General features: G+C 38.6%; 1 protein-coding gene across 4 annotated transcripts in view; it reads right to left on the bottom strand.

Moving 5' to 3' along the window:
* Positions 1-15,801, bottom strand: part of tpst1 (tyrosylprotein sulfotransferase 1) — a 41,554-nt gene that overhangs the window by 5,029 nt on the left and 20,724 nt on the right. For all 4 annotated transcript variants that reach the window (XM_026328804.1, XM_026328796.1, XM_026328788.1 and 1 more), the window contains exon 3: positions 10,612-10,810. In XM_026328804.1, the coding sequence (XP_026184589.1) occupies positions 10,612-10,810 (199 nt within the window). The remainder of the gene's footprint in view (positions 1-10,611; positions 10,811-15,801) is intronic.

Consider the following 15,801-nt stretch of genomic DNA (forward strand, 5'->3'; position numbering starts at 1 on the left):
TTCAAGCACACTGAGCCCTTAAGCCTCTTCTGTGCAACTACAGAAGAACTATTTGACCCAGCCTAACATATCCTGTGCTGTGGTAAGTTTGGCAATACCACAAAACACAAATCCAAAAAAAAAAAAAGAATCATGATTAAGATATCTGGAAATTATAAGAAGAATCTCTGTCATTACTCTGTGTAGATCTGGCAAACAAATTCAGTACAAGCCTTATCTGAGCTAAAAGAGTAAGATGCATGGATCAATAAACATTTCATGTGAAGCCCTCATTAATAAATCTTTTAGTCACTTTCTTGTTTCCATGGATGTCTAGTCATGAATATGAGTCTCTGTCAAGGTCTGCGAGCCAAAGAGCGCCATGATGGCCAAGCACTGACGATGACCCTGGATCAATAGGATGTGATTAGCCTGCACATCATTAACTGTCTTTGTATCTAAACGAAGGAAAAGGTCTAATCACACACCAACAGCACAACATGCTGAACAAGGAACTCTACAGACATTCATTTCTTATCTAACTATTATTGCTGTTAATGCAGAGAAACTGAGAACTTATTGATCCCAATATCAATTTCTCACCAGTGATCAGAACAGCTGCAACACTGCTTAAAAGCTATTGATTGCAACTTTAAGAGTCAGGTCTGACAACCTTCATTTATAGCAAACTGGAAGAAGCTCTGCTGGTCAACTGTCAGAGATAAAGCCTGGGCAAAGTGGTCCAGATGCCAAATGCCAAGTTACTGGTGGCAAAGATACATTAGTGTATCTGTGGTCAGCTGAAGGCACATTATGACATAATGACATCTGAAGGTACTGTGGATGGTAGCCTGGGTCGTGCGCTTACTAGAGTTTTGCTTGTTGTTGTTTATTTTTGGGGGGTTTCTTCAAAACATCTGATGTCATCTTGACAAGAGATGAGCTTCTGGAGATCATGCAACTCCAAATATTCCTTCTCCCGTCACTGATGCCAAAAGTTGCTTGGAGATCTTTGATAAAGGTGTAGTAGGTTCTCTATGCCAGCTGGAGGAGATGACAGCGTAGAAAATCAGCTGGAGCACTTGTTAAGCTACAGCAAGGGACCTAAACATCACTCCCATCTAGCCATCCGGCAAATTTCTGCTCGCTAGCCAATACAGTGGAGAAACAGCGGACTAAAGCCTGATACATACTCCACAAGAAGTGAGAACAAGGCGAGAACAAGAACAAAGTTCATTTCATAAAGACATTTCATACACCATGAGAAACTCAACTGCCGAACTCTTGGGAGGTCCGTCCCACTGCAGCTTACGTCACGTGTGCTACGCATTGTGGGAATCTGACAGAAACTACAAGCCGTGAGAAAAAAATGACGTCATTTTTTTCCTCGCAGCCCTAGGAAAGAGAACAAACTTCTTGCAGAGTATGTATAGGCTTTAACTCTGACTTCTCATATTCTACCCCTCTGTGTTTCACTGAGAGCTGGCTCCCAGCTCCACAGGGTGGACCATGCAGCAGTTATCTGGGAAAATGAGAGAAGGCTTGGAAGCTCTATTCATAAACTGCAAACCTTTTTATTCATCAAGGGAGTTTTCCTCATTTGTTCTGGTTGGTGTGTACATCCCAGCTCAGGCTTGCATTAGTGCGTTGTTACAACACTTGGTAGACCAGATTACATACATGGAACAAAAACACCCAGGGTTCCTGATCATTGTTTCTGGGGGATTTCAACAGAGAAAACCTCACCCTGGAACTTCCCAAATATATAGACAGCGTATCAGTTGTCTCAACAGGGACTAGAGCAAACTGGATCACTGCTGCACAGTAATTAAAGATGCCCATTTTGTTGTCTCCTGTTCAGCTTCGGGTATTTCTAATCACTGCTTGATCCATCTCATCCCAACCTACTGGCGGAAACTTAAAGCTGTAAAGCCTGTGGCTAAAACAGTGAAGAGGTGGTCTGAGGAGGCAAAGTCAGAGCTGCAGGCCTGCTTTGACTGTACACTGTGGAGTTTTCAGGGGTATTAGCACAGACCTGGATGAACTCACTGACACTGTGGCATCTTACATCAGCTTCTGTGAAGTCGTGTGTGCCAACAACGACTTACACATACAGCAACGATAAACTGTGGTTCACAGTAAAACTCCAGCAGCTTCGTCCTGCTAAGAAGGCAGCCTATAGGAGTGGGGACCCTGTACTACCAGGTCATGAATATACTGAACAAGGAAATCGAAGTAGCTAAGAGGAGCTGCACTTAAATGGTGAAAAAGGTTTTCAGGTAACGACCCTACGTCATTGTGGAGAGGCCTATCGAATATCACTGGTTACAGGAAACCATTGACCCAGTGATGAGGAGAACAAAAGACTGCCAGATGACCTGAATGAGTTTTACTGTAGATTTAAGAAGCAACATCTCACACCCGTCATCCACTCCATCTCAGACACTCCAACAGCAGCTGTTTCTCCTCCTACTACTATGTATTTATTTAATTTTTCCCCTGTGTATAAACTGTTATGACAGGGAAATATACCAGAGTCAAATTCCTTTTATGTGAAAACATATCTGGTAATAAAGATGACACTTCTGAGACTTGACCCCAATGAACCTGATTGGTACAGGCAAATCTGAGACCGAACCCGCTGATGACATTGCTTCATGTTATCTCTACTAACTGTTAGCTTTCCAGTCGAATGCAACCTACTGGCTGTCTGTCCCTTTCTCTTTTACCAGAAGGCACTACACATTTAATTGCATGCAGAATATGAAACCCATGAAAACACTGAAATGGATAGACCAAGAAAAAAAGAAAAAGGTAGAATAAGTTACATTTGAAAATAACTAAAACACAACTTGCCTGTAGCCACAATTTTAATTTTCCTTTTGTAACAGTATCATCAAACTTCAACAAGTGACAGTTTGTTGCTTTTGGTTTCAATAGTAATGAGAGCAACAGTTTCAGGCAAATTTACTTACTGTAATCTTAAGGGTAAAGTTGTTGATCTAGAAAAACTGCAAGAATAAGCTCAAAAGTAGTCAACCAAAGGAATTCCACCCTTTGGTTTTGAGTTCTCTCCAAAGTCACTCCTCCAGAACACATGAACGCGCTCTCTGTAGTTAATGTTAGCATTGAGCTAATATATATATAACAGTTATGTCAGCTAAAATTACAAAATTCAGGAAAATACCACCCCACCCCAAAAACAAAGTGAAACCGATGTGTCCAGCAGAAACACGGCCACCATAGTGTCACTTTTCAGACCCTTCTGCTCTCTCAGTTGTCATCACAGAAAATCAACAGTTTTTGAGCGTAAATGACAAACATCTGGTCAAAAGAATTTAAATTCATAGAATCACCATTTTAAGTACATTAGATTGTTTTTCTGACAATATGCAGGGTTATCGCTACAATTGTGTGTCTATAAATAAATTCTTTGTGAGTTAAATCAGTATAAACACAGAAGCTTTTAAAGGCAATGCATATATCTGCAAACTGCTTTGCCCCCTGGGCTAACACTTCTTAGGAGGACTAACCAAACAATTCTTTACCCACAGTAAAAACAACAAAGCACCAGAGATAAGAGTGCTCTTAACAGGTCAAGCTTCCTTAATTATCCATCCATCCATTGTTCTCTCCATCTCCACAATATAAACGTTGTGCTCAAAGAATGTTCTTAAGCAGCTCATCCGAGGCTGCATATTCTGTAGTAAAGACAGAGGGTATATCTTCAGATGGGGTTGGGTCAAATTCAAGGCATTTCAAGGCATTAGAGACAGCATTTCCACATGTGGTTTCATCATACAGTGGTTTACTTGTCTTGTGCAATGGAAAACAGAACTTTGGGGAGTGATACTAATGGAGTGTGACCTTGAATTTATTAAGTACAAACTAACCCTAGCATAAACCCATATCGTTCAAAGAGAAGTAACACTTTAAATATATGGAAGTCAGAGAAGCAGAAAAAAACTATAAAAAATATTTTTTGTTAGCTCTTACTCCTTAAAGGAACAAATGAACTGGAATGACAAGATGCCACAAAAGAGTAAGAAAATAGAGAAAACGTAAGAGGGTAAAGCTGCCGGAGCAGATAAAATAGATCAATAAGATTTAATCTTACTGGTTAATTCTGGATTAAGAAAACATCACCTTCTCTTCTGTATGCAGAAACTCCAGTCCAGGAGATAGGGGCAGGACAGGAGAAGGCCAAGCACACAACAATATAAACCCTGCAGAGGAATCACACTAATAATCTGCAGATGCTCACAGTGTAACTCTGAACAAATGAGCCTTAACACGCACATGCTGTCAACAAGACACGGAAGGTCTGTTGTGAGGGGTGTTAACTATTTCAGAGCGTAGGCAGAGGAGCAACCAACACACATAGATATGGATGTTTACTGCATTCACAACATGTAAACAGGGCCAGAGGCACATATGAAAAGCATTACTATGCATAACGTGGTGATAACACAGATATAACAGCATGAGGAGTTGATATCTGACCAGCCATATGGCAGCCTTCATTTAAAAAAAATGCTTACAGACAGTGTGTAGACACCATTTTAAAGGAACAGTTCAACATTTTGTGTAGTGTGCTCTTTGTACTCATCATCAGGAGCTATTGATCAACAGCAGCTGTCTGTTCTGACTGCAAGCAGTCCTGTAGCCAGAATCATAAAATTCTTAAGAGTTCAACAACTAAATAGCTGTGCACAAAAGACAAAAATGCATACATATTCTTTCTGTTAGATTTCTAAAACCGTGCATCGAATGTTTCATTTCAGAATACAATCATTGTGACTGCAACTACTTCTCCTCAAGGGCGTTGCAGTAGCAAGGCTTTGTACCAACAGCAGAGAAGATACTGCTGTACGGCTGCAACAAACAACTATTTTAATAATTGATTAATTTGTCGATTATGTTTTCAAATATCAAATTTTTACAAAAGAATATAGAGGTCTGTTTTCAACATTTTATTGTCAAAATTGGAGAGGTGGGTCATTTAGCGATGCACATAAAAGACGAAGCAGGAGGAAGGTGAAACTATTGTAGACAGAACTTCTGGTTGCAACACAGACCACTGGGAAAATTTTCTGCCAAATGCAATAAAACCACAACTCCAGACTCTGGACATGACATTGTCAGGAGTTCATATGTGAACATAGAAACATTTAATCCACACCGTCATCAGAACAGCAGTGTGTGTGTGTGTGTGTGTGTGTGTGTGTGTGTGTGTGTGGCATTTTCACCGTCATCTTGACAGACACCGTTAAAACAGCTAAAAAAAAGCCTAAAAGGCATGGAGGTTCAGGGTGACATGGGTCTCATGCTGTGTCTTAGAGTCAGTGTGGACTGACATCGAATACAACAGAATCAGTCTGCTCAGTGAGATATGGAAGTTACTGTGTGAATTGGCGTGAGAGCCATAACCATTTTATTGGATGACTGATTATCTTACCACATAACAGAAACAAGACGACACCACTACTATCCACATTATTAGTATAAAAATTGTTTCATTGTGGAAAACATGACTTTCCACTTCTGGTATTTTCATCTCTGCGGCTGCCCATTGTGTCACTGTATGCTGCCGGAAATACCTACATCACTAGATCTAACCAATCAATAAATACATTCATTGCCAACTTTTGTAATAATCAAATTTTATCAATAATATTGATTAATATCGACTGGGCCCTGTTCAAGCAGGCCAGAAACAAGCTGACAAAGGAGATCAAGGCAGCTATGAAAGAGCTACAGTGAGAGGCTGTGTAAGCTTGGAGTGGACTGCAGCACATTACAACTACAGGAGACACCCTTCCAGCCCCCCACCCTGAAGCAAACTTTACCCTCTGGAGCGTCTGCATGTTTTGTTTTGTTATTTACATATGCAAAATGCCATATGAGTTGTTTACACATGTGGTCTGGTGATTACTCTTATGTAAACACAACACAGGTAAGGTAACACAAGTCATACTGAGCTTATTTGTACAGCACTACTAAAGCATCTGAAAGTGCTTTATGTGGACTAAAACAGATTGGGAAAGATATATAGGGGAAAAAATGACATAAAACAACTTAAAAAAAACAACAGATAAATGCAATGTGACATACATAGCATGTTAATGTAAGACCTCTGGAGTTGATAGACAATAGAACATTGTCTTGACAGTTTGGCTAGCAATTTCAACTTCTTAAAGTTTTTGGGCTAGTTAAACTTAAAGTTAAACTAAACTGCCCTAGCTTTAATTACAAAGAATAAGAAGGCAATGCAATTATAAAACGTTAACCCAGCTACATTAGGAAAAGTTACTTACACATTTAAAGCACACAGGCAGTGGTGTTTGGCAGCTCTGCCCCTGTGTCTGTAGTTTCCATCTCTGTTCGTGGTCAGACACATTTTTCCAACAAATACAGCACCAGAGCAAAAAAGAAAAAAGAATTTTGTTCTCCCTTCACATCTTCCCTCCAAATGTTTTCCATTCAAGTCATAACAGCCCTGACAACATGACAAATTGTACCATAGTCATTCTTTTTCTGCATTCTCATTCGCCCTGAACAAATGGAAAAGCGATTGAAACCCTTCAGAAAAGTATGTTGGCTAAACCTCCAAACTGGGTTAAAGAAAACCCCACTAGAGATTATTGGAATGGTTCTGAACTTTTCCACAGACAGAAAAACCAGACTACCCAACCTACTGAGCAACGTCTAGTTTAAAGCCATCAATCTGAGGACATGTAACAGTCAAACTTTACAATACCTAAATCACAGAACAACTTCACATACACACTAGAAATGTGGAATGAAATTAAACACAGTCTGATGCAGCTGATGCTCTTTTCTGTTGTAAGATGGTCAAATGCCTGTTGTCTGCTACACCCATTCCTTCACAGTTAATATTCTGCCTTGGCTAGAGTGTGCAGACTTAGGCTCTTGGGTGTTGTTCTGCTTATGTACAAGTCATTGATTTATGTGACAAGTGAGAAACTTCCTGTTGAAATGGCAAAGAAATGGAGTTGATGTTATGCTGACACATCACTGCTGCATGATAAACTGCAGGCTAATTATAGGAGGGCCTGTAGTTTGCAACCCAGAAACACATGTAAGTGTACACAAATATAGCATAAACACACACTCTTGGCTACTGTGACTTACACAGTGACACTGATGCATTCCAGTTAAAGCAGAGTCAAGGCCAATTTAAACACATACGTATACACATTCAAAGGGGTTTAAGGGTAAGCATAGGTCACTTATGGTTGGAGACATTTCAATGCGTACACCTTCCAAATCTCAACTAGGTGTTGTGAGGAGCTGTGCATACTGCACGCCAAATGTGTCAAAATGCAAGAGCTTGATGATCGACTTGCCATCAAGGTGAGGAAATATAAACATGCATTCATTTTGCATTATTCTGCTTGTTTTGTGGTTTGTTTTGAAAAAGAAAGTCTTCCTGCCCCTTTTCTGTTTTTTTGTACTTGTTGTTTGAGCACCCCGTGCCCAGAATGTTCGCACAAATATAAATGCACCAGCTATGCAACTGTCCAAACGGCAGACACAGGTACCCATATGTGCTGCGACACAGAAGTCCAAATTCAGCTTAATACTAACTTGGTACTAACAAGACCAGAGACACTGATTAGTGCAGCAGTACTTTGTTTTCTCTATCAGACTGTGTGTGTGGTTCATATTACTCAGACTGTGGGGACAGACACTTGTTTACAGACACTCATCATGGTGACTTGCCTCCTTCATCAGGAACAGATGCTGGTGCCCAGCATATAAATGACTAAATTGTATGGTGATGACTTGGTTTTTGGTTAAGATTAGTGTAAGGACATCACACACCCATGACCTCACATGATGCTTGTAACACACACTGGGATCTGTGCGAATACACTGTGGGGCTACCAAAATGGGTATTTCAGTACTTTAGCCGTGGTGATATTTCTGAGTACCATCATACTGTAGGTAATTATATTTTTGACATAAAATGAGACCTGTCCAGTGGGTACCCCCTGCCTTTCACCCACAGAGAGCTGGGATAGGCTCCAGCAGATTCCTGTGACCCTATTAAGGAATAAGTGGGGACAGATAATGGATGGACATAAAATAATGTTTACACTGATCTATCATGACAGGTGTGGCAATTTGTATGAACCAGTACTATTCTGGTAAATAGTGATCAACTAGCAAACCTGAAAGATTAACCATTTAACCTACATAGCATTAGCTAGTAATAGGCATGTAGAAAATCCTCATGTTGCTCGCTGACATTATACCAAATTTTATTAATTAACATACGTATTTTATTTTAGGGAATTTATTTTAGGGAAGATAGTGCTAGAAGATGTTTACAGAGTCACATACTCAGTTCAAAGTGTGAAAGTTATATGCATTCAGCACCAGGGCTGAAGGCAATGGGTTATCTAACAGAAATGAGCTGCACTGCACTACCATCTCCATCACCTCTCACTGTTTCCTTCACAGTTTGTTTTGTAGTTTGATGATGTTGAGACGAAGCTGTGTAAACATTTATATCCTGCCATGCTCGTCATCCTAAGTGCAATGACCAAAGTTCATTTCATTTCACTCCGGTTCACTTGTATTTTATACCACAGGTTTGCATGGAAAGATAAGCAACAGAATCATCAATGTGCACAATAATGTTTTCCACAGCCTAACAGAAAATATGTTTTAGGAAAACAGCCACAAACCTGAAAAAGGTTCCCGGCTTAGTGCTTGGAAGTTAGAAGACAGCCAGAAATATTTGGACAGCAGTTCAACAGAAGTGACGTCAAGGCGGAAAGACATTCTCTTCAGTCTATACTGCCACTAAAGTACTAATCTAACTGTGAAGAACAATTAAGGAACTAGGGCTGGACGAAAAAAAAATAAATCCCAGATTTTTTCACAAAAAATCCAATTTACGGTTTAAATCGATTTTTTTCCCCCCAGCGGGTGTGCTTGTGCTGCCGTGGTCAGCAGCATGCCTCTGTTTGAGGTGCTGCAGTAAATTGATCGTACTGCTACCTTTGCTAGCAATAGAACACACCACTGCAAAGCCGCACTGCCGCAAAGCCGAACCAATTCCAAATTACAGACGACACTGTGCCTTTCTTGGGAACGAGTTCTTCTCTGCTGTTAAACTGGGCAAACAAGCACCAGTGACTTTGAAACCATAGCCTTTAAAGGTAATGCAAGATAAAAATAAAACAGGTATTCAGTATATAAAGAGCATGTCACCTGTTATATAATTTTAGGTGACCTAAAATTATATAACATATTCTGCTGCAAAAATAGCAGATGCCATGATATGGAAAGAATTTGACATCTGACAAGTTTATGTAATGTTATAAAGGAGTGGCCATCAAATGTAAAAATTATGGTTCCATCTTTGCAGCGTCTTCTAGTCCAGACCAATTGGATAAATATAGGAAAAGATGCAAGTCACCTTGGACAAAAGCATCTTACGCATTTTTTAGATACTGCATAATGAAAAGTGTTAACTAGAGACTAGTAGTGTCAAATACACAAAACACACTAAACATGGTCACTTTCTTTGGCTGCAATCTCGCCTTTGAAGGGCAATTCCAATTATTTAGTACGCAGTACCACTTTTTCACAGAAGCTGAGGAACTCAGAAGAAACATCATAAAAAAGGAAGCAGAAGTAATTTTTTAATCCTTGATATAAGCCAGAATTGCAAGCACCAGAATTACTCTATTTCCCATAATCAAACTTCACGGTGTCTCTTTATTGTACCATCGCTGCCTAGTAAACACCTATCTTTAATCGCAAAGAATGCATTATCAGGGTTTGCCTCAGAAGACTTTTCACAGGCTGAGTAGTATTCCTCATGACAAGAACTGTACACTGAAAATCAATGAAGTGCCTCTTTATATCAGGGGACTTTGAGGAGACACTGTTCCTGTGAAACCTTGTCATCTAAAAGTCAGTAAAACTCACGTTACATTATATCATTCATAAACTGATACTCACATCACTCACACAACCTGTAATTATTATTAATTGAATAATATATTTGAAACCAATACATTCAAAATAAGAGCTGTGACTTTAAAAGTATAAATTGGCTTCTGTGGATATCTGCATATTCCTGTTTTTCCTGGGAATTAGATGAAATTGATTCCACTCTCCCATCTATACAGTAAATTTGAATTACAATCATGAGCTAATTATATTACTTTAGCATAAATATAGGAGACTGAAGGAAACAGCTAACTGTCCAAAAATAGCAATGCCTTCCGATTAGCACTTGAGTACAATTAAAAATATCATGCAAAAAACTATTCATATGACAAGATGTGGTTTTATTAGGGATCACATGCTTGACTATTTCTTGGCCGGTGACTTCAACAGGATCCTTTGTCTTTGTGCTAAGTGACCAACTGCTGGATGTAGCTTCATATTTACCATACAAACATAGTATCAATGCTCCAATTCTCAGCAAGAAAGTGAATAAGCATATTTCTTAAGAACTGTCCAAGTATTCTTATAAAATATTTCTTTGCAAAACTGTTACTTCAACCATGAGTCCATTTTAGAGTGACTGAGAATAAGATTATATACATATCTAGTGAAAAACTTGTTGGAATGCCCAGTACTCACCCTTCTGGTGTTATCCAGGACTTTGGGGTCAGGTCGGCCATAGTTGGGAGGGTTGGCATGGGGGTCATACCCCAGCCTGGACAACATGGGGGCGATGACAGCCATGTCTCTTACTACATCTGCTGGGATCTTCCCCACCCACTTTGACAAGGCCTCCACATTGACAGGCTTGATGACTTGGTCTGTGGACCTCTCCACCCTAACAAAACACCAAATAAATGTAAGTCACTTTATAAAATACAAGGTTTCATTAGTTGCTAAAGCATGTTGTCAAAACCAAATATCTCTGGTTTTAATTCCAAGTGGACTCGTGAAATTAACCTGGCAAACTTTTAAATTACACATATCCATTTTAGCCTTGTACTTACTACCAAGTAAAACAGATTTCAAACACATTTAACACTGTTTTGTTACTACATGACATTAGCATTAATAATTAGTGTAGTCACACTGTTTGCTCAGCTTGTCCCCAAGTAGGCCAATTTACAACCAGCCAGTCCATCTTTCAGTACTATTTAGTGAAAGCATCTAATTGGCTGTAGTAGGACCCTTTAAACATACTGGATGAATTACCTTCCACTGGATCAATTCAATATTATTTACCATCCATCCTCAGTCAGCCACAATTATTCAAGTCAACCCATGAACTGAAGATGGTTCACTTGAGCTTAATTAGCCTATACTTTAAGCTCACTGACTATGCCATGTGAGAAAGACTATTAATGTTGTGTAGTTCCAGACAAATCTACAAAACTAGTGACTTGCATCAAATGACATAAAGTCCAGCTGTTCACATTTTGATATTGTCAGGTATCTTGATAGTGAAATTAAAATGTCCTGTTGTTGCTTAAGTGAAGATAAATAATGGTCCACCCATCTTTTTCCTCCATCAGCCACGGGCGTGAGCGATTTAAAAGGAATCTGCCATTATGTCATACCAAGGTTAAATTATTTATTGTGTGAAATTAAATATTAAATAAGCGAGGGGGTGGAGTTGCTGGAGTCAGTTTTTGTTTTCTGCCACTAATGTTTTTCAGCAGTGATGAGCTGGAGGGATTTGATGTTTGCCCTATGATGATTTAAAAAGCTGCATCCTAAAAATATCAGCCTGAGGCAAACTGATAGCTGCTTATCAGTACATACTGTGTTGCTTTAGTGCAACATAGGAATTAGGGAAATTTCAAACAACATATTGCATGAAATCAAGTTGCACTCTAAGTGTAATAAATCCCATTATGTCTGTACTAGACTTCTGAAAGAGACTCCCAGTTCTCATACTGAGGAGAGATAAAAGGCCGATGAACACTACAAACACATAAAATAGACATTTTGCGTGTATGGCATAATAACAAGCAACATTTTTCCTCTGCCATGCCATGACAGTCAAGCCACACTGTCATAGTGAGTGCTCCTAAAACTGCAATACTCAACAAGGTAAAAATGTGTTTAGTCAAGTTCAAACCTAAGTTTAAATGTGAAAGTTTACCTGAACTTTTGTTAAATTAGTGATAAACCAATTGCATTTCCTAAAACTTCACAAGCTAGGATTAAATAGCATTTTATCAAATCCACTTCTTAAACCCCAAGCCTTTCAAATTTATTACTGATCCTTTATGTAATATTTGTTTTAACTATTTTGTCATTTAGTTATTTCAAATTCAGAATGATTAATTTTAATTGTGATTTAAGGACCAATTACAAGACAAGCATGTCATGTCAGTGTTACTAACAGAAAGTATGATAGTTATCAATCAAAGCCATATCATGGACTTTCGGCTAAGCTGAAGGACTGTACAGCAACAACCTTACTGTCTCTGCCATTCTCTCTTTTTCTTAAGCCTTAGACATCATTAATACATTGTGTAAAACATTATAAAAATGTGTTTTTGTGTTTACCACATCTATAGTTGTAAATGACAACCTCAGAATGACACTGCTAATATGTACAAAACCATCCAAATTTATTAGAATATTTTCAAAAAAATCTTTTGTTTGTTGCTATTGCACATCACAGCTTCTCCTGTTATTTTTATTTATCAAAGAGAATTGTAAGATGTGAAATTGGTTGGTTATAAATTGCAAAATAAACCTATAGATCTGTTTTGACAAGCTGTTTCTTCTCTGTCTTTTCATGCATTTTGAATGGCTTGATGTCAAGTCTCTGAGTATTGCAGTTTATTGGGCAAAACACTGAAATGCAGGTTGCTCCTGGCAGCCAGGCCTGCACCTTGTATGGTAGCTTCACTGACTGTGTGCGACTGTGTGTGTGTATCTGGGTGAATGAGGAAAATTGAAAAGTGCTTTGTCTGTTAAAGTAATTAAGCTCTATATTTATGCATTAACTTTTAAATAACATTTCATGCCTATGATTTACATTTAAAATTGCTCCTAAATGTGAGTTTCTAACAAATAAGCAATTATTTGAGAAAATTAAGAAAATTATTGTATATTAGTTTTCCTTAATTGTCTCAGCTGTAATCTAGGGTATACTGTGACTTTGTATTCAAATCATTATCCATCTGCAGATTTGACTGGAGTCGACCTGTGGCACATTATATACCAGTGTTTCAGAAAAAGGCAGCTCTCTCTTTATGAAGGTCCCACGGTTATAGATCATGTTAAAGATTACAGTATGCCAAAAACTCTGATATACTGTGGTATACCACAGGGTAAAACACATCGCAATTGGTACAATATCATGAATTGGAAAAGAGTTTGTAAGAGGGTCAATGAGGGTCCTTTTAACCTGTTGCAGACCTGCTGCATTTCTAATCAGTTACTATAGGATATATACTGTACTCTGGTGTAATACTTGAAGCAAATCTTTCCTAAAAAGTCTTGACAATTTTTCATTCTCTTTTAAATGGTTCATTTGGTTATATTTTAGCTAAACCCTGACAATTTTTGAGAAACACTGGAAGTCCAGCCTAATATTCAAACACAAGAAACAATGGCTAAATGATATCACCAGCACTTCCAAATCCAGTGGGTTGTTTCATTTTCCCCAGGCAACTTGTATGAAAACCATGTTATTGTTGCTGCAATAAAAAAACATCTCCTGATGTACTATAACCAGAACCCTGGCTGATTCTAGCTCTTTCAGGTTACTCTCTCTCCCCACACACACATCTACTTACCGTACAGCTGCACCATCCCTATGTTTCCTGTCTGACTCTATACCTCAACATGGCAATTCACTTCTCTCTAATCCATTTACTTTGCAATTTAATCTTTACACTGTACGGGTATAGTCTCCTGCATGATTAATAGAGCAAGCTGGTTTTGTCATCTCAAGAGGATGGTGGAGATGGTTTCTTAGAGACGGGCCATGATCCAAATATCCACTCTGCAACAAATGGGTAGGGAATCACTTTAGGTAACTCCATCAAGACCCAAGAGGCTGCTAAGTGTTGATGTGCAACATAAACTGATAAAGACAAAAGCCCTTTTTACACTGCCTGTTCAAGGTAGGACTGTGGCAGCAGTTTGCCACCAAGGCATTCTGAATAAAAGTTACAGACCCTGAACAGGGGGCGAATGTTGACCCTACATTATGCCAGCAGTAGCGGTTGTAAAGCTGTCTCCCTGCCAGCTCGACATCTCATGGGTGTGATGTTTTGACGATGAATTGTGTCAAAGCAATGTCAAATTGCAACAACCTGGGAAACAGATTTAGCAATAAATTAAATCTAAATCATATGTGAAAATTTTAGCTTGCTGTAACAAGGTTTGGGAGAAGCATTGTAACTGTCCCCAACCTTGGAGTCAGGAGCCCTTCACTGGCGTCCAATATTAATCTGTCACAGATGGCAAAAGGAATAGGAGTAAAAGTATATTTCTGTTACATAAAACATTATTTATTCTGTCTTTTATCTGCAGTTTGTTTGCAAGGTTTGATATATGAATACCGCAGATGTGGTTTGCATCTGAAAAATCACTTTTGGCATTGAGTGTGCCTGCTGGTGGGTTACTCACTCATTTTATTGACTTACAGGATGCTACACAGCTGAAGGGCATCAATAAAGGGTGTCAAAATATCTCTTACATCAGTCAGATAAAATGCAAGTGGACATTAAGTACCCTGTGGAATATAAGTTTAAGTGCATGTTTACTTACAAGTAGTCTTTAAATTTATTAGCTGGTCACCAGCTGCTGGAGCAGTGAGTGTAAAAGTGTGAAAAGGTAGAAAAGGTATTAGTGCTACCAGAAGTTTAAAAAAAATGCATTAGTAATACACTTCATTGGATATGTAATATTCAGTAATAATGACAGCTTCAAAAATGGTGTTATATTCACAACAGCTATATGGCTACCCACTTGTGACGATAATAAACTGCTGCTAAGGCAGATCTATCATCTGACAACATAAAAGTCTGGAAATTTGAATTGAAATGACCCATATTAATACTATTAACAGCTCTGCACTAAATATCAGTAGCTTCAGAACCACAATAATTATTTGATTTACTGGATTGTTAAACAGCAGAAACATAATTGATCAACAATTATTTTGATAATTGATAAACTGTTTAAGTTTTTTTTTTTTTTTAAAGTAAAGATATCAGTTGATAATTTTTTCATGTACAGGTTGGACAGCTCAAAGAATTAATTTGCAATTTAAATTGCAAGTGGGAACCTGTTTGGCTTGAATAGTGCTTGACTTTAATGTTGCTCTAAAAACGGGCATGTTTGGAATGGTACCATGGCTAGGGCCAGATAGAGATAGTCAAAAATACAACAAAATAATAGAGACAGTACATAGTTAGAAACTTCCTATCTGTTTTTCTACACGTTTAAATCATTTTCAACCACACTCGTCTTCTCACCTTTAAATGTGATATGACCAAAAACCTTTCTGCCCATCACATGACCACTTCCCTTCAGGCGGATGCTCTTTATGGCCTCCAGCTTGTCAATTATTCATTGCTAGACCTCCTTTACCCAAGTTGGTGTTCTGTATCACCAAGGACTAATTCGGATAGAAACATCAAGATTGCAAATAGCATAGAGAGATAGGGAGGAGAGATGGAATGGCTCCCTGGTCTGGGATAAGTAATGGAGCAAGTCTCTCAGCTTGGCAGAGCTTCCACTAAATCAAAGGCAGGTAATTGATGTTAATGCTAACACAAGGTCCCACTCTGGGGCCTGGCTGCCCATTGATTGAGATTTTCATGTAGATAGAGACCCAGA

Source organism: Mastacembelus armatus, chromosome 13 (assembly GCF_900324485.2).
Source record: "Mastacembelus armatus chromosome 13, fMasArm1.2, whole genome shotgun sequence".
NCBI lineage: Eukaryota > Metazoa > Chordata > Actinopteri > Synbranchiformes > Mastacembelidae > Mastacembelus > Mastacembelus armatus.